The sequence below is a fragment of the Porites lutea genome, chromosome 9 (genome assembly GCF_958299795.1).
Source record: "Porites lutea chromosome 9, jaPorLute2.1, whole genome shotgun sequence".
Taxonomy (NCBI): domain Eukaryota; kingdom Metazoa; phylum Cnidaria; class Anthozoa; order Scleractinia; family Poritidae; genus Porites; species Porites lutea.
Genome location: NC_133209.1, coordinates 28,485,452 through 28,505,727, shown reverse-complemented (window position 1 = coordinate 28,505,727; position 20,276 = coordinate 28,485,452). Strand labels below are relative to the sequence as shown.

At 39.9% G+C, this 20,276-nt stretch overlaps 2 protein-coding genes across 2 annotated transcripts; one reads left to right on the top strand and one right to left on the bottom strand.

The window, feature by feature from the left end:
• The first annotated feature begins 1,448 nt into the window (after window positions 1-1,448).
• On the top strand, window positions 1,449-12,496 carry LOC140949222 (uncharacterized). The gene is made up of 5 exons (XM_073398450.1): window positions 1,449-2,716; window positions 7,286-7,558; window positions 8,765-9,082; window positions 9,901-10,038; window positions 10,637-12,496. Exons 1-5 carry the CDS (start codon window positions 1,585-1,587, stop codon window positions 11,488-11,490), a joined length of 2,715 nt encoding a protein of 904 aa, XP_073254551.1. The 5' UTR covers window positions 1,449-1,584; the 3' UTR covers window positions 11,491-12,496.
• Window positions 12,497-13,911: 1,415 nt separating this feature from the next.
• On the bottom strand, window positions 13,912-17,871 carry LOC140949139 (uncharacterized). The gene is made up of 4 exons (XM_073398372.1): window positions 17,479-17,871; window positions 16,089-17,340; window positions 15,547-15,663; window positions 13,912-15,115 (listed from the first exon to the last, which is right to left on the bottom strand). Exons 1-4 carry the CDS (start codon window positions 17,869-17,871, stop codon window positions 14,157-14,159), a joined length of 2,721 nt encoding a protein of 906 aa, XP_073254473.1. The 3' UTR covers window positions 13,912-14,156.
• Window positions 17,872-20,276: the final 2,405 nt, after the last annotated feature.

The following is a 20,276-nucleotide window of genomic DNA, read 5'->3' as shown; positions in this document are numbered from 1 at the left end:
TTCGCCAAATTATGTCGCACACCGCGACGTGCGCATATTAAGCTCATATTTACAAACCGAATGAGCGGAAACTATGCTATCTGATAAAATCTGTAACCTGCTATTTATGTATCTACCTCTTACCTTCTTGGTTTATCAATACCAAGGCTATGGGAAGATAATTTTGTCCTACGTGCATTGTCAAGTGGCGAAATCCTTGAAAACGTGGTTGCCACTCTAGCGCATCCAAAGTTGTCACAAAATCATGACAATTATTTTAAGGATCGGGGAAATTAAAGCTTATTTCATCACTGCAACAAGTGTACGACACACACAAAATATGATTTTAATGAAACCACTGTTATGAGTAACACAAAATAGTAGCGAGATTTTCCTTGTGTCTGTGATGATATTTGACGTTCACTAGCAGGTCGTAGGCCTCGCGATAGCATCCGTCCACCTGCATCGCATATTTACCGTGATGTTACCGCAGCTCGAAGTAACTTCCCGAAAGCCATTAATTGGACCTGTCAAGGTAATGGCCTTTAGAAAATGGAATATTCTTTTATCGCTAATCTTCGCTTCTGTTTGAGCTGGAGACCAAACTTTGACCCCAGTGGAAGTAGAGCAATTACCATTTTCGTAAAACGAGGAAAGTCACAAAGCAGCTGAATAAAGAAGGTTATGTATTCCTGCACGTTTAACCAATTCACGGCTTGATTAAAAATGTACTGCCAAATTATTCCCCGGCAATCCACTTGGGGGTCGTTATTTTCCTTAAAGGCAATAAAGTTGCGAAAAAAGTAATTCAAATAAATGGTTTTCGAATAAATTGAATGAAAAAGTTCCGCTCTTTTAATAATATGCTTGAGATCAACCACCAAATTGTCAACTTTCAGATTTGAGTGGACAAGCTGTCAATCAATCATCGAACTCAATTAAGTTTGGCACAGAAAGGTTTTCTGTTTCATTCATCTAAGCGGATAAGACAAAGGCAGTTTATTTCATGCATGCACTTTGTGTACATCACAGGTCCGCAATCGCTCCTTTTGTTTTACCACAGTTGTTACGCCGGGAAAATTCTTCTGCAGACGAACAGGTTCAATCATCGCAGGTTTAATTTGAAGAATGAAGAAGTCTCACTACAGTTGCGGAGAATTCTTAAGTATCTCCATAGTGTTAGCAATTTTAAGCCTGAGAACAGGTCAGGGCGAGCTCCAGGACTGTCCACCTTGTAAGTGTAGTATTCATCCTGTACTAGAGGTATTTTGTCAATACAAAAGGGGACACAAGTTGTCACGCATCCCAATGAATTTTCCATCAAGTCTCGTTGTTTTAATAATGACTTCGCAACAAGTCCGTGTGTTAGACACAACTTCCCTGAAAAATTACTCCAATCTAGAGAAGTTGTATTTGGATGGAAATAATCTCAAAACTATACAAGCGGGAGCGTTCTCTAAGCAGCAATATTTAACTTTGCTTTACCTCAAAGAGAATAAGCTTGACAACATCAGTGCAGAAACGTTTCGAGGACTTGGGTCTTTAACAAGCCTCCGGTTGGACCACAACAAGCTTCAGAAGATTTATCGAGGAAGTTTCTCCTTCATGCCAATGATAGAGGATATAGACCTTAGTTTCAACGAAATAAGCGACTTAGAGGAAGGTGCTTTTGATAGGTTGGATCACTTGAAAACTCTTTTATTGAACGGAAATAAACTAAAAAGAATACATAGCGGTACTTTGGGGAACCTGATGTCTCTAACGCGACTTGAGCTGGCTTCGAATCAGATCCAAGCAATCGATGAAGGTGTTTTCAGCTGTTCGCCCCTTGTGAAGACACTTGTTCTCAAGGCTAACAAGTTACATGGAATTCCCAAAGAAATTTTTTTGGATCTACAGTTTTTAGATCACCTTGATATGAGCCAAAATCCAGTATATTATATTGAATCGGATGCTTTAATCGGCCTACGAAGTTTAAAGACGATAAAGTTAAACGACTGCAACATTTCCGGGATTCAAAACAACACTTTCTCTCCGCTTGAAAACATCATCACTATTCACCTTGAAAACAACCCACTGAAATGCGACTGTCATTTGAGCTGGATCCTTAGCTGGTTGTCAAGAAAGCCAGAAGTTAAGCTAGAAGGAGCTGTTTGTCGAACCCCACTTAACATTTCAGGTCAAAACTTGTCATCAGCCAACTTGAGGTCATTTGTTTGCACATGCGCAGATTGCAACAAAGAAGCCGCTTGCAGCGTACCACCGGCAAATTGTTCCTGTACCCAAAACCTAACGGGACTATCATGTAATGATATCTGTCAATCACATAACCAACCAGTGACTTGGTGCAGAAAACAAGATGGAAACTGCTCTTGCAAGAGTAGTGCTGTTGCCCAGGAAACGGGCAAGACTTCAAACTGCTCGTTTAACGTAACTTCAGAAAAATGCAGCGAGCATGGTGAAGTAACGAAAAAAGGAGCTCATTTAGAGTGTGTCTGTCAAACAGGATTCACTGGAAACGGAATCATCTGCGCCGACATCAACGAATGTAATAAAACTCGAAAAGGATGTTTGTTTGAACGTGAGGTGTGTATCAATACGTTGGGCTCATATCGCTGCGAATGTAGTCGAGGTTTTAGGTACATGGTACCTGGAAGAACAAGTCCCTGTGAAGATATTGATGAGTGCAAGGAAAATAAACCGTGTGATCTTCACGCCAAATGCCATAACAGTAAAGGTGAGTATAGTAATACCAGCGATCAATTGGTAGGCCTGTCCCGATTGCGCTCGCCGGCAACTTTTGCGGTTGGGAGCAACTTTAATTGCGGTTCTAGCAACCACGAGCAAATTTGTCCTTTCTGGGCAATTTTTGAGCAAAATATAGGTTTAGTGCACACATCAAGCACGAAACAGTTAATGATTTCACAGAAAGCTGCAAGTTATGCGAATTTCTTGAGTGTTTATCAACCTATTAAGGAAAAAAAAGAGTAATTCTCATACAACGTCCTAGAATTTACAATTGTTGCCGTATGAATATACGGCTAAGCGGTATAATGTTGTTCAAGGCTCTCATGGCGAGCAAATGGACTACTTGTTTTTTTGGCCATATTTGATTTTTGGCACTGAATATTAGCAACTATTTGCATGGCATTCCAGTAAGCAACTTTCCAGCATTTTACGAACAAAATCGATCGGGACAGGCCTATCAACTGGAATTACAAACTCCATTTCCCTCCCATTCCATCCTTTCTCGCCTCCCCCCTCACCGCCACCCCCACCCCCATCCCCCCCCCCCCATTCGGGAATTCTATTGTCCGTTACAAACATTTATAGGAGTTTCTAAAGCTTTCCTAGTTTTTTTCGTCACATATTTACAAATACACATTTGTGGCCTGATTTTTCGCTAACTGTATCCTCCAAAGGTCTGTGACACAAATCAATAGGAACAAGCAATCACAGAATGTACCCCTGATTTGGTCCGTAAGGAATAAGATATAGAATAACTGATGGGTTACCCCAACGGTAAGGAGCTTTAAATCTCAACACGAGGTGAAGATAAAAAATAGAGGAGGGCATGTTGATGAGCATTACATTAAGCTAGTGAGAGAATGAATTAGATAACAAGCGTTAACGCGGATGTTGTCCAACAGTATCATCAATCATTTTTACCAATTAAGGACCATTTCCTTTAAGAGTTTTCAATGGCTTTCCTCGGTTTTTAAGTTGATGAATGCACTTTGCTGGTCTGACTTTTCGATGATAATCCTCCAAAGGTCTGTGCAAAATCTGGGAATTGTCGGCCTCAAATTGTATTTGGCCCTTAATTAAAAGGACAGTACGATATCCGTAGTGCCGGACATGGAGCGGAATAATTTTTTAACGTTATCTTCGGGTTAGACATAGCTTAAGCTTGTCGGGAGAGGATTAAGATTACATAAAAAATAAATGACTACTCAGTCCGCAAGTGAGTTATTCATGAGTTATTCATATCCAACAAAACTAATTCAGAAAAACAGAAAGTCGACAAAACTCCGAAGTTTCACATTATTAGCTATTATTATTTGTTGCACAGTTTCTTGTAGATTTTGTAAAAGTATTATACAGAGTTAATATTTTATCTGCAGAAAAAAAGAGTGTCCAGTACCACTCCGGCACATAGTTAAAGATGATTGAGAAAATCATGAAACGATGAAAGATTAATTTTTGTCTTTTATAGCCGCCTGATAAACTTGTTTTAAGAGGAGGCAATCTCTGAGGAAAAGAGGTTCCGTTTGATTGTCCACGAAAGATTCATAAAACAAATGGTTTTCAGGTCACCAATCAAACGCAATTAAAAATCTGGTTGAATTTGTTTTTTAGAGGCAAAGTAAGATTTTTTCTAAACAATAACAACAATGAAAGGAACTCTTTTGCCTCTATCGTGTTGACTTGTGACTTGTCAAATCCCAGAAATTTCATAATCTGCGAAAGAAAACTGGAGAAAGAAATAACAACACTGACAAGAAATAACAAGAAATAATAACGACGCTGAGTGATATAGTCTGCTTTAACATTCATTTCCTTAAATTGCCTTCAAGGCAAGTTATCTGTCTGCCGTGTTATTTCGTAGTTTATAACAATCAGTTTTCTGTTTATTGAAGGAGTTGACAGCTAGTCGAAGTGACAGCACGTCAAAGATTTTTGAAATGAAGAAATTTAAATTTGCTTGGACAAGGCTCAAAAAGCTGTTTTGAACGTCCCTAACAGTATAACTTTCAACTTAGCAACGGTAGAAAAAAGGTGTTCTTTTGTGACAATGCGGTTAATTTGACAACCCCTCCTACAGGAAATTTCAATCTGAAAAGAAATATTATTCTCAAACACAGTGCTTTTATTGAATGCTAGCTTGTTCAATTCTCTCATGTTGAATGTTAATTTGCGTTCGAAAAGGCCGAATGACATCATTTAACGTAGCCTGCAGTATTTCTTAAAAGCCTCATTGACCTCCGCTTAACTTATATTATTTGGAGGAGAAAAATATTACAAATACATCATCAAAATTTTTTATCAAGCTTTAACAGAGCGGTCGAGAAAGAAAACGGGATGAATTAAAATTGGGTTGATAAAGATTTTTCAAAACATAATCTCATCCTTAATATGCATTACGTAAGTCACGAATCAATTGAAAGCTTTTTTCAAATATTTCCTTGATTACGTCTTACCTATCATGTGAACTAAACATCCTTCTAAGTTTCTTTAGATAACATGTCTTTGACGCATTTTGCTGATGTAATACGTGATTGAGAAACTTCAGTTGAGGAAATTTGAAATCACGTATCCTGAATGACATGTGAATGCTGCAAGCCGTAATTTTGGTTAATACACTTGGAAACTGAAAATAGTGAAATGCAGTTTTAATGTTTTTAACCCCACAACATTGGCGGCTGGAAGTATTTCTCCTGCAAAATATAATTATAATCAGTCTTTGATTCTCTAAAATGACTCCGGCGACGATAGTTCCGCTATCTAGTGGAAGCTGAGAGCTTCTCATATGGCTGCACAAATTTAAAACGAACGATCACCTGAAACTCTCTATAAAACGATCTTTGATTCATTATTACCGTACAGTAAATCCTGTAATCAACGTGCGGGCGTTTAATTGATACTTAGAAGATAAAAGGAAAAAACGGGGGAGCTTACTCTAACAGGCAGTCATCTTCCTCTATATGATATACCGAGGGAAGGGATGTCGGGGTTTATAGTGGTGTGGGAGCGAGGGATGGGTGATGGGCACCCAACGTCAATTTTCGGAAAATATCTGTTCGGAAGACGATTTGAGATTTAGAATTTTCGGAACATTTGTTGTAAAATCTGTTGCTTGCCTGCCTCTCCTAGGATTTTTGAACATCTAAAAATGGTATAATTGCCCATTTTTGATGGATTTTTACCCTGAAGAGGTCACCTAGAATTTTCGGGAGCCTTTTTTCTGGCTGAAATTTTCGAAAAGGTAAGTTTTGATCCCTATAATTTTTTTTATCAATAGACTTTTAGCTGGTAAATCCGAACAGCTGAAAAATTTTTAGGGGATAAAAATATGCCTATGTCTACCGTTTAAATACCAAAATACGTCAAACAATGCTGTATATAAGTGTTTTTCAACTATATTCTCGTTGGGTGCCCCTGATGGGTCAAAGGAAGATCGTGGGAAAGTGCCAACTTATCATCCCACTGACCTAACGCCGAGAATTAACTGCTCAAAACGTGGGGTTAAGAATAAAGTGTTGGGTGTTTTCTCGGCTCCTTCTTGAACCAGGTTCCTGATCCTGGGGTAACGTCTCTGGAAAGTGTCGGTAACTTTGGGGGCCTGGGAAGCTGTTTTATGTTTGACGAGTTTGCATTGAAGATACCACCGCGGTCAAACGTCTAAATCGTTATTTTTGTTTTTTATTGCTGGGATTTCATTTACCAGTTAGAGAAAAATGGGCAAAGATGTATAAATCAGTTAGTCAACATAACTATCTTTCCATTTTTCTCAAAATTTTGAGCTTTTTTCGCTGAAAACGCTTCGCGCTAAAAGGGAATCATGTTTAAAAATGGCCCCGATAATAAATTCAGCATCGGTTTTCAATCACTTAGAACTTTTTTAGTAAACTTTTAAAAAGTTTAGTAAACTAACAGGATGTTGGTAATACCCTAAAATTTCAATAGTGAAAGTACCAACCTTAACTTTGAAGTATTTTGCTTAACTTTCGCAAATTTCACTCGTTTGACCGCTGTGAAATTGAAGATAAAAGTTTCAATAATTTTGAAAACGACACAATGAAACTATAAGTTAAGCAAAACTGACTGGTTTGTGAGCTAGTTATGTGCTACAGTCGGTAAACAGCCTAATCCTCCCCGTAAAGGAAGAATGGATTAAAGAGTCTACGCACGGAGAAAGACGCTCAATAAATTGTTCTTCAACGAAATGGAACTTTTTAAAAATACTTCCTGTTGATATGAGTCTGAATGGGAGGGGGGTGGGGGTGGGGGTCCACATTTCGGTTGTCGGCTAACATTTCGTTAATTTGCACTTCTTTCTAAATGCAAATATCGATAATACCGGTTCCTGTCGGTGGTCTGTCACGTTTTTCCTGTCGGTAGTCTATAATTAACGCTGCCGTTAGAATCGAAACAAGAAGCTGTCCTCCTACACTCCGATTCCTGTGTAGTCTGAGGTGTGAAAATGTGTAAAAAAAAATGTTAGAAAAATAAGAGGTTTTCCTCGCTATATCTTTGGCGCTATTTTAAAAGATGTGTGAGAGCTCCTTTTTTAAAATCATTACAGGCTCGTTCACATGCACGTGCCTTGCTGGTTACAGGGGAGACGGAAAAACTTGTCTGCCGTTACCCGCCAAACCGATGGACGTCAAAGTAACGGCGATAAACCCAAACGAAGTGACGGTGACTTGGAATGTGGCTGATGATACCATAATAAGGTATTTTACAGTGGAGTATAAGTGGTTGGACAAAGAATGGCAGTTTGTTAAGATACAACCTAACAGAACGCAGGCACATCTGAAAGATTTGGATTCAGATTCAAGTTACCTAGTGCGCATAGGTAAGTCATGTGACTATGGGAAGCAAACACGTGCAACTTGTTTTGCAACATTGGTGCAATTCAAATTGAATAGCGATGCTGCGCGTTTTACCATGCACCCACGAATCAAACCTGGCTTACAACAAATCAGGTTGTTGTGAATATTGACTTCTGATTGGCTTAAGTTACGCGGGAGTCACGCCATACATGGAAGTTACGTCACTTGCTGTAAAATAGATTTACATTGGGCCGGTAAAACGCGCAACATGTACAAAATTGTCGCCAAAAAATTGAACTACTCTCGGTTTCTTTTTATTCGCTGACTTAAATGTCCGTTCAATCCTGTAACCTGCTGATGGTTATTATGGAGCTTAAAAAGACGACGGCGACGGCAACAAGAACGGTAAAAAAGCAATTGGTTTATAGAGCGGTTTTCATTTGAGTGTCGAAAAGTAATTGGTTTTGCACTTTCTACACGATGCGATTGGCTTAAAAGATTCGCGCCACCTTTTCATCCAATCAGAAGTAAAACCAAAGCCAATTGTGACGCGCTCGCATGCATTTTCCCGCGCTTTGCGTCAGCCACATGTAATTACTTCGAGTTTTGATTGGTTCAATGTATTGTCTGTGTCCTATGTGATTGGCCAGAGTAATTACTTTGGTTTTGGTTTTACGACACTCAAACGAAAACCACTCTATTTAGCAAAAGAACAACTTTGCACGTGCATCACGCTTTTTTGTATATTTCTTAGCTGTCGTTGCGAGACTATAACGTGAAAATGCCTAATGTCACGTTTTGTCAAAAACGTGAACACAAGACAACAACTTCCTTTTTCTTTTCCTGAACTTTGATACCGTCCATTAGAACTCAACTCCAAAAGGATTTTTCAAGATTTGACGAATTAAACGAGATGGAATGAGCGCGATAAAGTTGGAGGCAGCGCGAATCCACTTTTTAAGTGACGTTTTCGTAGCCGTCACCGTCATCCCGATTCAAATTTCCGCTCAATCCCGTAATCCCAATTCAAATTTTCGTCCAATCCCGTAATCCCGATTCAAATTTTCGTTCAGTCCCGTGATCCCGATGGATATTTTGGGAATCTCTCATCCCATGCATACTTTTAATCACAAATCTTGAAATTTTAAATCCAGACAAATCCGCCTAAGCTGGAAGGGTTCAACGAGTCTTAAAAATATATGCTACTTAACTTTTGCGTCTTTTCACAGGTGCTTTCTCCATCTACAACACAAGTGTCTACAGCGTAGAGAAATTATTCAAGACTCCCGCCATAGATTTTGGTACAACAGTAAGCTTGACAGACAGTTCACAAAACTCGACTACTATTGTTGTAGCGCTCGTAGTGAGCATTGCTGTGTTGGCAATCATAGCTGGCGTACTTTACTTTATGATGAAGAGAAGAAAGACTCGGAAAGAAAGACATGGTCATCCCCAGTTTCCTGGACTCGAGGATCTGATTGAGATGAGATCACGGACTCACAGTGGGGGGCCTGAGACGAGAGGAAACCGAGATCTAGTGGAAATCGGTACAACGACTCTTTTTATACATTTGAGCTTCGTCTACTCAAATTTCTTGCAAGAAAATAATTTCTAAATTTGCTTACGCCTGTCTTAAGCCCCATTTTAGTGATCAGCTTTTTGGTTCCCATAAAATATCGAGTAAAACCAAAAGAAGCGGAAAAAATCCCTGGGGGACTCCCATATGAAAGTGGTGGGGATGCTCGTTGTCTCGCTTAGGGGTGTAAATTTCGGATTTTGGTCTCACTTAGGGTGTTCGGGGCTAAACGTCATTATATTTAGCCGTAAAGGTCTCTTTTAGGGTTGCACGCGAAGAAATATAAAAAATGATATATTTTCCATTCGTTTTATTTACTCGATTCATGTAATGAATTAAAATGGTCTCTTTTATGGGTGAAGGAAAGGTTGGGTCACGCCCAGATTGGTCTCCTTTAGGGGTTTAATTCAAAATTTCTGACGAGCATCCAGGCCCCTTTCATATGGGAGCCCCTCCTCCCCCCGGGGAAAAATAAGTTTATGATATAACAGGGTCTAGAAGGGTCTTCTCGGGATCCAAGATTTTTTACCGAAATTTAGAGCGGGATTCGGGAAAACGCAAAATTTCTAGACGGTATACGGGATTTGACCACTTCTCGGAAAGCGGGATTCGCCAAATCTTTGCACGGGATGCGATACTGGGATATCAGGGTGTGGGATTCTCGTGAGAAGGAGCGTGAATGCGGCGTGATCCGGACCCCACTTCCAGACCATGATAGTAGTTGCCTTGATTTTACCACCCTCAATTTTCATTTTAAAGAATCATCATTAACGTCTCTTTTCCTTGCAGGAAGCGGTTTGCAGTCGTTTACGAGTTGCACTGCTGATATCAAAGATGAATGGGAAATTCCACGTGATGTTCTCATTATTGGTCACAAAATTGGTGAAGGACAGTTTGGTCTGGTATTGGAAGGGACGCTCATGACTGGTAAGTATGGGGAGGGGGTTAGACTCCGAGAAACGCTCTTGTAAAGGAGGGAGGGGTGTGTATGGGTGTATGAGAGAGAGAATGGGTGCTGAGATTGGTGCGTAGCCGCGCCGCCTACAATTAGATTCAGACAATTGGTTGAAAGTTCTTACTTAGTACACTGGGATCATTTCCTGCGGTCAACGGTAGAAAAAGAGTCTACCTATTTCTCCACCTCTTCATTCACTCATTCAGAGGCGTTAGTCAATTACCTTCTAAATAGACCAGTTTCGATATATTAAAATTGATACTTGGCTCCGAGGCCTAGGAGAATAAAACAAAAGAAATGAATTATTCATTGCTTACCCTCAACATGACTTCTTTTGCTTTTATTCCCCTACGGCTTCGAAGCCAAGTATGAATTTCGATGCATCGAAATTGCTCAACTCATGTGTTTGTTACCACAGCTTTCGTTCATTCATCAGTTTCATTAATTCATTCATCCACCCATTCATTTACAATATCTTTTTAAAGGCTGGTGTACTGTAGTCAGTGATCTTCGGTTTGAAGCAACAAACCAAAATATTTGAAACAAACGGACGTTTGTTTTTTGTTGCAGAGGAGGGTCCGCTGAAGGTTGCCGTGAAAACGATCAAAGAAAATGCAGATCGTTTCGACATCAAAGATCTTTTGCAGGAGATGGAAATGATGAAAGAGATTGGTCAGCATCCACATATCGTCAGCCTGGTGGGCACGTGCACCACACCAGGACCGCTGTACATCATAACCGAGTACGTATCAGGCGGCAATTTACTTGATTATCTCAGGGCCAGTAGGCCAGACGATGAGACCTACGTCAACGTCACGTCCACGCTCAGTTCCCGTGACCTGCTGAAGATTGCGCTGGACTGTGCACGGGGAATGAGTCACATCGCCAATAAAAAATTCGTCCATCGAGATCTTGCTGCTAGAAACATTCTTCTTACTGAAGAACACCAGGCTAAAGTTGCTGATTTTGGTTTGGCGCGAGATATTTACGGCGATGGACAATACGTGAAAACCGGTGGAGGAAGACTGCCAATCAAATGGATGGCTCCAGAATCTATTCAGGATCAAGTATATACTACCATGTCTGATGTCTGGTCATTCGGGGTTCTCCTATGGGAAATCGTCACCATCGGGGGCTCTCCATATCCATGTGTCCCGGTAAATCTTCTCTTAACGAAGCTCCTGTGCGGATATCGTATGTCTAAACCAGCGCACTGTTCCGAAGAGCTTTATAACTTGATGATGTCGTGCTGGGACATGAATCCCGAGGCTAGGCCGAACTTTTCCGAACTGTGCCACATACTTTCAGAGATGCTGTCGGAATCGGCGAGGTCTTACGTGAACATCACTGTAAGTGACGAAAGATTTCATGGGCATGTGGAGGAAAGCTCTGGTAATGCGCATGAGCAGACCACCTCAGTTTAGTAACATTTTTTTCGCTGTATGCCCTGAGAGCCTCAGCTTCTTTTGGTCAGCGTTTGACTTGATGGGCTCGAGCTCATTTCCGAACAGTGGCTGGTAATCGAGCCTATTGATTTGATTGCCGTCACCTAGCTTGGAGTTAGAGATTCGAAGAGACCGAAGCTTAAAGTAGAAAGTTCTTAAAAAGATGGACAAATAACGGAAATGCTAAAGCCTGGTGCTTAAAGATCAATAAAAGCTTATTTTGCCACCACGCCCGGCTTACCAGCGTATAACACTGTGACGATGGAATATATTGCACCTGAAGGCCTATCAAAACATTTTTTTTTTACAAGGAGTTTGGATGATTATTGCTTCTATTAGTAAAATGTTATATAATAGTTGACATGTTTTCATAATATTACTTTTATATTCATTTATCGCCAATATAACTGAACCAACATTTGCATGAAAACGTATTAGCCGAAAAAATAACAGAAAACATGTAGCCAATGCAAAGATGAGTTCGGTGAAAACTACTGAGTTCGAATTAAAACTAGCATAAGTTTTTCCTAAAGCCTATAGGAAAGTTATCAAATGATTTTTTTCCACCAGAACAAAAGGGAAAGAAAGCATCATAAGTTTTTGTTCTTTTTTTGGTTGATATTTTTACAACAGAGGAGTTAAACTTGAAAAATTAGCGACATCTTTTTACATCCTATTTTTCGAAAGACAAATGTATTCTTTTATATTTTAGGCAAGCGTGTTTTTAGGGATTGTAGTTATGCCAAAAATGCATGGTGACACAGCTCTCTTTTTAAAACATATATTTTTTTTTCATTCTTGCAATTTTCAAGCTCACTAAAACTATGCCTTCAGTTAACAAGTACGATCGTCCTGAATTGTCATTGCTATCACCTTTTATCAGTTACTAGTTAGATCAGTACAATGTTAAAAGTCAAGACCAAGCCCATTACTGTAAAAGTTCGATGATTTACAAATAAAGACAATCGTTAATATGCAGCATGAACCGCTGGTTGGTAGAAGTTGTTGCAACGTACCATGACTTTATCAGGGACCGCGGAGGGGGAGGGGCTGGTAGGGCCGCGGCCCCACCACTTTTTTGCGCCACCGCCCCCACATTTTGCGCTAAAAAGAAAAATAATTAAAATAAAAAAAAGACTTGAAACAAGTTTTTTTCCGTCTATATTTCGCTATATTCTCTGTATTTTCTTTGATTTCAAACGCCAGGCATTTTGTGGGGCTCCTGTGCTTTTCGCGGTAATTGTGCCCTGGGGCCGACTTGCCCCTTGATCAAACGCCATGCCTTGGCCACCCCTTCGCTTCGTTCGGCAGCGCGTTTTGTACTTCCTGCTCCTGCAGAGTTTTTTTTTTTATCAGACGAAATGAAGAAAATTACTAGCTTTTCAAGCCAAACGAAGGTGAGTAGTTGTTTTGAGTTGATAAAAGTTTTATATTTGTCTTTCTCCTTTCGAATCAAGGAAAAATTCGATGGCAAGAAGAATTACATTACTTGAACAGTGAACGGCCATAGTCAGACATTTTTCAGATCACTTCAGTGTAGTATTTTCTATACTCTACATAAATACATACGAGATCTCGCTGACACTCACGCGAGATGAAACAAATCAAATACTATGATTTTATTCCTTTTTTCGATTTTCAATATGAAAAAAGTATTTTCAATTGTCAGCCCTCCCACTTTTCACCTTGCTCCGCGGTCCCTGTTTATTCTAATTGGTAACATTTAAAACTTGTTTGGTATCCTATACCAAACAATTATTGGATGAGGTTTTTGTGATACCTGGACATGCTGGAATAATCAAGGGCTCGGTATTGTTCAGCCGAGTCGAAGGTTGAGGCTGATAACACTTACCGAGACCTTGATTATTCTGGATATCACAACCTGCACAAAAACGTACGAAACTTATAATTGTTTTATTGTTTGAATATTCCTTGTTCTGTGTCTTCTATAACCGTTCGCGCAAAATAATTTAGTTTTTACAAAAGAAAAAAACGCGTATTTAGGTATTTTAGCATTTCCAAAGATTGTCGAAACTGCCTTACTATTCATAAAAGAGTTAACTTACTCTAAACACTGACTAGAATGTCCAATCAGACGCGATTTGTACGAAGAAACATTCACATACCGATGTACACACTCGAATTATTGTCATTTAGCTCGACTCTTTTCAAAAAAGCAACCGTCAGCTCTTGATATTGATGTTGAATCAGTATGAAAACGAATAGTCTGTGAGCAAGCTCTCCGGGACGCTCTAGCGGCAGGGTAGTCTCCCTCGCAGCCGTTTTTTGGATGTCACGCAACGCTCCCCCTTATGGCATCAAAAAACGGCTGCGAGGGAGACTAGCGGCAGGGCAGGAAAAGGAAGCAGGAGCTCTAGAGCTTGCAACTACGTCTCTGGAATTTGAATATCTGCATTGAAAAAGTCGATGCGAAATGCTGATTGGCGGAGATGACATTAATAATAACGTCATTACCCTTGGCACGTGTATTTCAATGTTTGCGCTGATTGGCGAATTCAAATTCCAGAGACGTAGTTGCAAGCTCGATCTCCTTCCCTTTCCCGACCCGCCGCCAGAGAGCCCCGGAGAGCTTGGTCTCAGGCTAGGAAACGAACATCTTCTTAAGTTTACTTTTAATATTGAATTTAGAGCCTTGTAGTAACATGTCCGTCCAAATGTCCCTCATTAATGGGTGTTAAATCAGTTCCATTCACTTCCGGTGCCTCTATCTCTATCTTAAAACTGCTTTCTTGGTCCTTGAATTCATGGATTTCAGCCTCTGTTGTTTGAATGTGATCGGTGTCGGAAGTGTATGTTTCCAGTCCTAAATTAACGTAAGCACGTCCTGTCCGAGCTAAAATTCCGTGCAAGATATTTGCCAACTCAGCGAAAGTGGGCCTTGCTTCTGTGTCAAGTTGCCAACAAGCTCTCATGACTTCATAGAGTTCATCAGAACATTGTGAAGGCTTTGCCATGCGATATCCAGACATCAGCTTTCCTGCAAGCAGTCGTGCCGGGATACCTGGGTAGGGGCATTCTCCTATCGTAATAATTTCCCATAACAGTATTCCAAACGACCAGACGTCAGACTTAGAGGTATAACTGTAGAACCGTATGGACTCGGGAGCCATCCACTTCACGGGTAATCGACCGGATGTAGTGGTCTTGGTGTAAATTCCCTCAGTATGTACATCACGTGCAAGTCCGAAATCTGTGACTTTGGCTACTTTTTCTTCCGTTAGCAAAACATTTCTAGCAGCCAAGTCTCGGTGAAGCAAGTTCAAACTACTAAGATAATTCATCCCACTTGCCACATCTTCAGCGATTTTTAAAAGTTGTCGTTCATTCAGAGAAGACGACATGTTAATATAATGTGGGTTTTCACATCTGTTGCTTCTGAGATAGGCCAAAAGGTTCCCACCGGAAACGAACTCCATCACTAAGTACAGCGGTCCCTCCTTAGAGCATGCTCCCAACAGACTAACAATGTTCGGATGGCTCCCCGCCTGTTTCATAATTGTCAGCTCAGTCATTAAGTCCTTGTAATCGTAGCGATCAGCATCCGGTTTCAAAGTTTTCACAGCTACTCTAGTTATGCCTTCATCTGCAACAAGCAAACAAGAGAACAGAATAAAAACTTAGTAGGTAAGTTCTGAAGAATTCTTTTGAGGCGATGAATTACGCAAGAAAGAATAATGGAACAGCAAGAGAATCTTAGGGCGCAGAAATGGACATGACTGGATCTGTGAATTTCAGTAAACTGAGTTATTTTAGGAAAGTCTAACCCCTGAGACGTCCGCACATAACCGATTGTTATGCAGAACATTCTGATGGCGATTGTTGAATTCGTTCTTCACAACACACAGTAAGTATATGTATATAGTATATAGTTGTATTCTGTGTAGAACGTATTTCGTAGAGCGCTCAATTCATTTAATTGAAGAGCATTGACTATCATTAATCACAGGCTGGAGTTCTGGCTTCAGGAGTAATCATCGATCGTTTATTGACAGTGCTGTTTCGTATGGTCCATACCTGTATCTAAAGTTCCTTCCATCACCACCCCAAAAGCTCCTTCTCCGATGGCTCTGATCAGGCGCAGTTTCTTTCGGGGGATTTCCCATTCATCTCCATGGACCGATGACTCCAGTTCTGAAAAGTTAATATTCAAATGTCTGGTGATTTGACTTCTAAACAATTCTTGTAATTGGAAATTGTACATTTTAAACATCTTATCATCCGCTCCCCTCAGGGCAATTCCTCAGGGCTTTTCAGGGATAACTTACAATACCCTTTAGGGGACTTTTTCCGCACTGCTTATGGCTCAGTTTACAAGTAACGAAAGGGATGATACCTCCTTACCATATGTGAGTGTGAATTTGAGATGACTACCATACCGAAGACGACGTCCCCTACTCTTAATAACCATATTTCAAGCACTGAAACCGAGGGAATTTACACTGACCTGCTGAATGTACTGTTTTGAAGCCCTTCAATTTCAGATTGAGAACCAAAACCGAATTGCAAATGGTAACGGAATCTGACACGTTTTCTTTACAGTCTTCAGAAAGTCTTACCTTGTCTAAAAACAGTATTAGTAAAGCTCAGTTGGCGAATTTTATACAGGTCAACACATCTCTTGGTTGACTGTTTCTTCTTTTTCTTTCTGCCAGTTGGAGGATATTCCCTTTCTTCTCGGGGTATTGCACGTCGTTTGGGAAAAATACAAAATACCAGCGTGCTAATGAGAACAACAAATATTACCATGGACACCGAGGTAGTTACTATGGCAACTACTGTTTGATGTTTCATGGAATCACATACAGTTCCGTTACCTTGGTAACCATTACGACAAACGCATTGATACGAGCCTTCAGTGTTTATACAGTCAGCGTCCTTATGGCATAGATTATGTTCTTGGTGGCACTCGTCAACATCTGTACAGTTAAGAAATCCGTTGCCGTGGTAACCGGGTTTGCACACACAATCAGGTGAATAACAATTTTCATATGTTAGGTAAGCATTGTTTTCACAAACCTCAGACATGTTGGAGCAAAAGCATTTCCCTTGAGAAAAACTACACATTAGTTCGGAAGACGCATTGCTACTGGCGACGATAGATCGACAGGTGGCCAGGTGCCCTGCCCGACTATCATCATTACAATTGCATGTATTCCTATCAGAAGAACACTCCGAGGACTTTTGACAATATTCACATGAACAATTCATGTCTGCGATGTTTACGGTCATGATAGATTTTCCGGTCAACGACTTAGGATATTCACACTTAACATGGGGCAAGCTGCGTATTTCACTGCTTCTTAATATGTCATCTTCAAACCATTGTTTTAGCCATCGCAAGTCACACGTACAATCCATTGGGTTGTGGTGAACAAACAGCCTCAGACGAGGCAGAAGTTTCTTTAGGTGATTACCATGAAACACTCTTACTTTCGAAAAACTCAGATTTAGGATTTCTAACAAGTGTAGTCGTGCAAAAGCCTCCATAGGAACGAACTCAATGGGATTTACACTGAGATCAAGGTGTTCTACCCCTCTCGGAAAGGCTAAAGCTCTCGGAACTGTAGTCAAGTTGTTGTCGTTGATAACAAAAACTTTCAAATTCGTCAAATTAAAGAATGATCTGTATTGAACGCGGCTAATTTGGTTGTAGCCAAGATTCAATTTCTGCAGAGATGCAAGTCTTCCAAAACTCCTCCCTGAGATTTTTGTAAGCTTGTTATTTGACAAGTCAAGTAGCGACAAATGATTTAGACCATGGAAAGCTTCTTTTTCAATCATAAAAATTTCATTACCGTTCAAATAAAGCTAATTAAGCGATAATAAATACTGGAACGTTCCCTTTTTTAATCGAAAAATCCGATTTCGATGAAGATACAGCTTCATCAGGTTCCTCAGACCTTGAAATATTCCGGGCGAAAGATCAACCATGTAGTTACCTCCCACATTTAGTGATTCTAACATGAAGTTGTTTTCAAATACTCCGTCGCTGATAAAAGAAAAGTTATTTTCTTCAATCCAAAGTTCTTTGAGATATGGAATACTTTTCATTTCTTCCATATTTATCTCTGAAATTTTGTTGTAACTCAGCACTAGTTCAGTAGTTGTACTGGGCAAGTGTGTTGGGAAATCTGTTAGATTTCGCGCTGAGCAGTTGACGGCAATTGAGGAGAAGAGTCTATTTCTGTCAAGATCGTCCATGGAAGAATTGCAATATTTTGTAACATAGCTGCATCCTGCTGTTTGAAACGATTTTCCCGTTTCATGAGCTGTAGACAAAGCTTGGAAAGTAATGTGGAAAGCAATTGCAGAAGTTATAATGTAGATGACACATCTCATTGCGATTACATGTAATGCTCTCGCTTGATTTTCTTATCCAAGTGAAGAAAAAGTTCTGATCATATCGACAAGGCTTCCACTTCCGAAAAGGGCCTGATTCTTTCCATCTTTCCTTGTTTAATCCTTAAAACGTTTCTAGAATATTAAACAATGAGACAGAATGACACGGTACACGCGTAGTCAAAAACTATACTGTAAAAAGTCATCGCTAACGTCAAACTGACATAGTCAAATATATCTCGCTACAAAGATTTAAATCGTTCATATTTCCGACTACAAGCAAACAAAACTCAATTTACAGTAATGTAAGATCTGCTTCGGGAAACAATTAATTATACTGGTTTACACAAAACATCGAAAAACTATATGGTTGTCTTTATATCCAAATACATATCCGGAGCGAGGACATAAAATACCGGTTTCGTTTCATACTACACTGTAAGTAGAAACTAATTACTTTTAGAGATACTCACGGCAAGCACAATTTTTGCACGAGAAAAACAGAGGAGAACTCTAACATCAAATTTTAAGAAGAAACGTTGCTTTGGAATACATCGGTGCTATGACACACACTTTTTTACGGTTTACAGTAAATCAGTATTTTGCTACGTAATACTGAGCATGCGCTCAGCAATCAGCTGTGCGCTCAGTAATGAAAATTTTAAAAGGATATTTAACCAGCATAAACGAATTTGTCACCAGGCCTATTTAATTTTATTATGCATTAATCAGCAGAAAGAAGCTTGTTACTTTGCGGCAGATGGAAAGTGTATTATGACAAAGAAAAAACCCTTTGTAGTCCTGTATGGTATTTTCCCAAGCCCTCGAGGTCGAAATGAGGTGGATTGTTCCACTTAAAGTAAAATGTTATGTTATTGTGCAGTGCGCGTGTGTTTTTTGTTTTTTAAACTAAAAATTTATGCCAGTTAGTTTTTAATATTATACTTCTTCTTCGAAAGTATGCGACCAAGTGATGGGACTTTTGCCCACCCCTTCCCCTAGTCTTGTATTGTCTTCTTATTGTAGTTACATTGTATTTTTCTTACGGAGAACAAACCTACGTGCAGTTTCCTATTCTATTTACGAAGCAGAAGTAGATCAGGAAGAGGTTTACGGCAAAACTATCTGAAAAGGTGACCAATACTCTTCTGGAGTATTCTTAGTAATTGCTGCGAAACAAATTTGGATGAAAGTGAATATCATTGTTATTCAACAAAACTCAAATGCTGCCATGCCGCAAAAAAGAACATTTCAAGGTTTATCTTACTATCGAATATTTCAAAAGGCAAGCTCTGGACAATGGTTGTTGATAGTAGATGGATCAAAATCGATAGAGATAAAAAAAATAAAATAAAATGCCGCTGGTAATGATCAGGGGCACCCAACGACTGTTTTTCTGTAAATATCTGTTCGGAGAAGCAAATATTGCCTAGAATTTTCTATTACTCGTGGACGGCTAAAAATTTCTAGATGAGCGTTCCACTAACGGCTTGGAAACTAAAATTTCGAGGACGTTTTTGGACTTTTTACATTTAGGGCATGAATTTTTCGTCATTTCAGGCCATGGAGCTTAAAAATGAGCCTAGCTAGCTGTAAAAAGGGGCAATACGGAGGCAATACGTCCTAGCCGGCATGATCACATGCTGTTTACGGAAAATTCCCTCATCCATGTCAGGAAATTCTGTATTTTAAAGCCTCCCCTAGGGCATGACTCAGCAATTGAGGACATTTCTGCTACGTTTTCAATGTTGGTTAGCATGCAAGGATTTTTCCCATGCCTATCGTCAATGATTTGCTCACTGGTAATAGAGGGGGTGGCCCCAGAGTGGTTTTGCATTGAAATTGGCATGCAACAGAATTTCGCATGCCCTGTAAGCTTAATTTGAGGTTCTGTGACCTTCTCACCCAGGCCGCGAGAAGCCTAGGTTCTAGTAATAAGTAATTCATACCCAGCAAAATCCCCGGCATGCCGGGCATGCCAAATTTTCTGACATGCCCGGCATGCTAAACTCTCTGGAATGCCGGGCGTGCCATAATCTGGGTCATGCCGGGCATGCCAAAATCGGTCTCTGGCATGTTTCAACGCACAGGTTATAATTCCTTGAATCTACAGATATTTAAAGCCTGGCTAAAAAAAAAAAATAAACAGATCACAGTGCTTATCTTTTGATGTACGGTTACACGATGACGTCATTGCTATTCCTTTCATTTTCATAGATTTGGTTGTCCCAGCGAAGTTTAAATAACAAAAGCTCTAATTTTCACAAGAAAGTAAAACCCTGAGGGATTCTGCCGAAGTAATAAAACAGCGGCATCGTGGAGATGACCTGTTGGGGGATTGTAAAACCTCCTCACCCCTTTTAATGAGTCTTTAATAGGATTCCCATTTCACATTGCGAATAAAT

Coding starts and splice junctions, on each gene's coding strand:
- LOC140949222 (XM_073398450.1), top strand. CDS start 1,585: ATGCCAATGATAGAGGATATAGACCTTAGTTTCAACGAAATAAGCGAC. Junction 7,559..8,764: donor AAGTTACCTAGTGCGCATAG/GTAAGTCATGTG, acceptor GTCTTTTCACAG/GTGCTTTCTCCATCTACAAC. Junction 9,083..9,900: donor CCGAGATCTAGTGGAAATCG/GTACAACGACTC, acceptor TTTTCCTTGCAG/GAAGCGGTTTGCAGTCGTTT.
- LOC140949139 (XM_073398372.1), bottom strand. CDS start 17,871: ATGAGATGTGTCATCTACATTATAACTTCTGCAATTGCTTTCCACATT. Junction 17,341..17,478: donor TCATGTTAGAATCACTAAAT/GTGGGAGGTAAC, acceptor TCGCTTAATTAG/CTTTATTTGAACGGTAATGA. Junction 15,664..16,088: donor TAATACTGTTTTTAGACAAG/GTAAGACTTTCT, acceptor TTAACTTTTCAG/AACTGGAGTCATCGGTCCAT.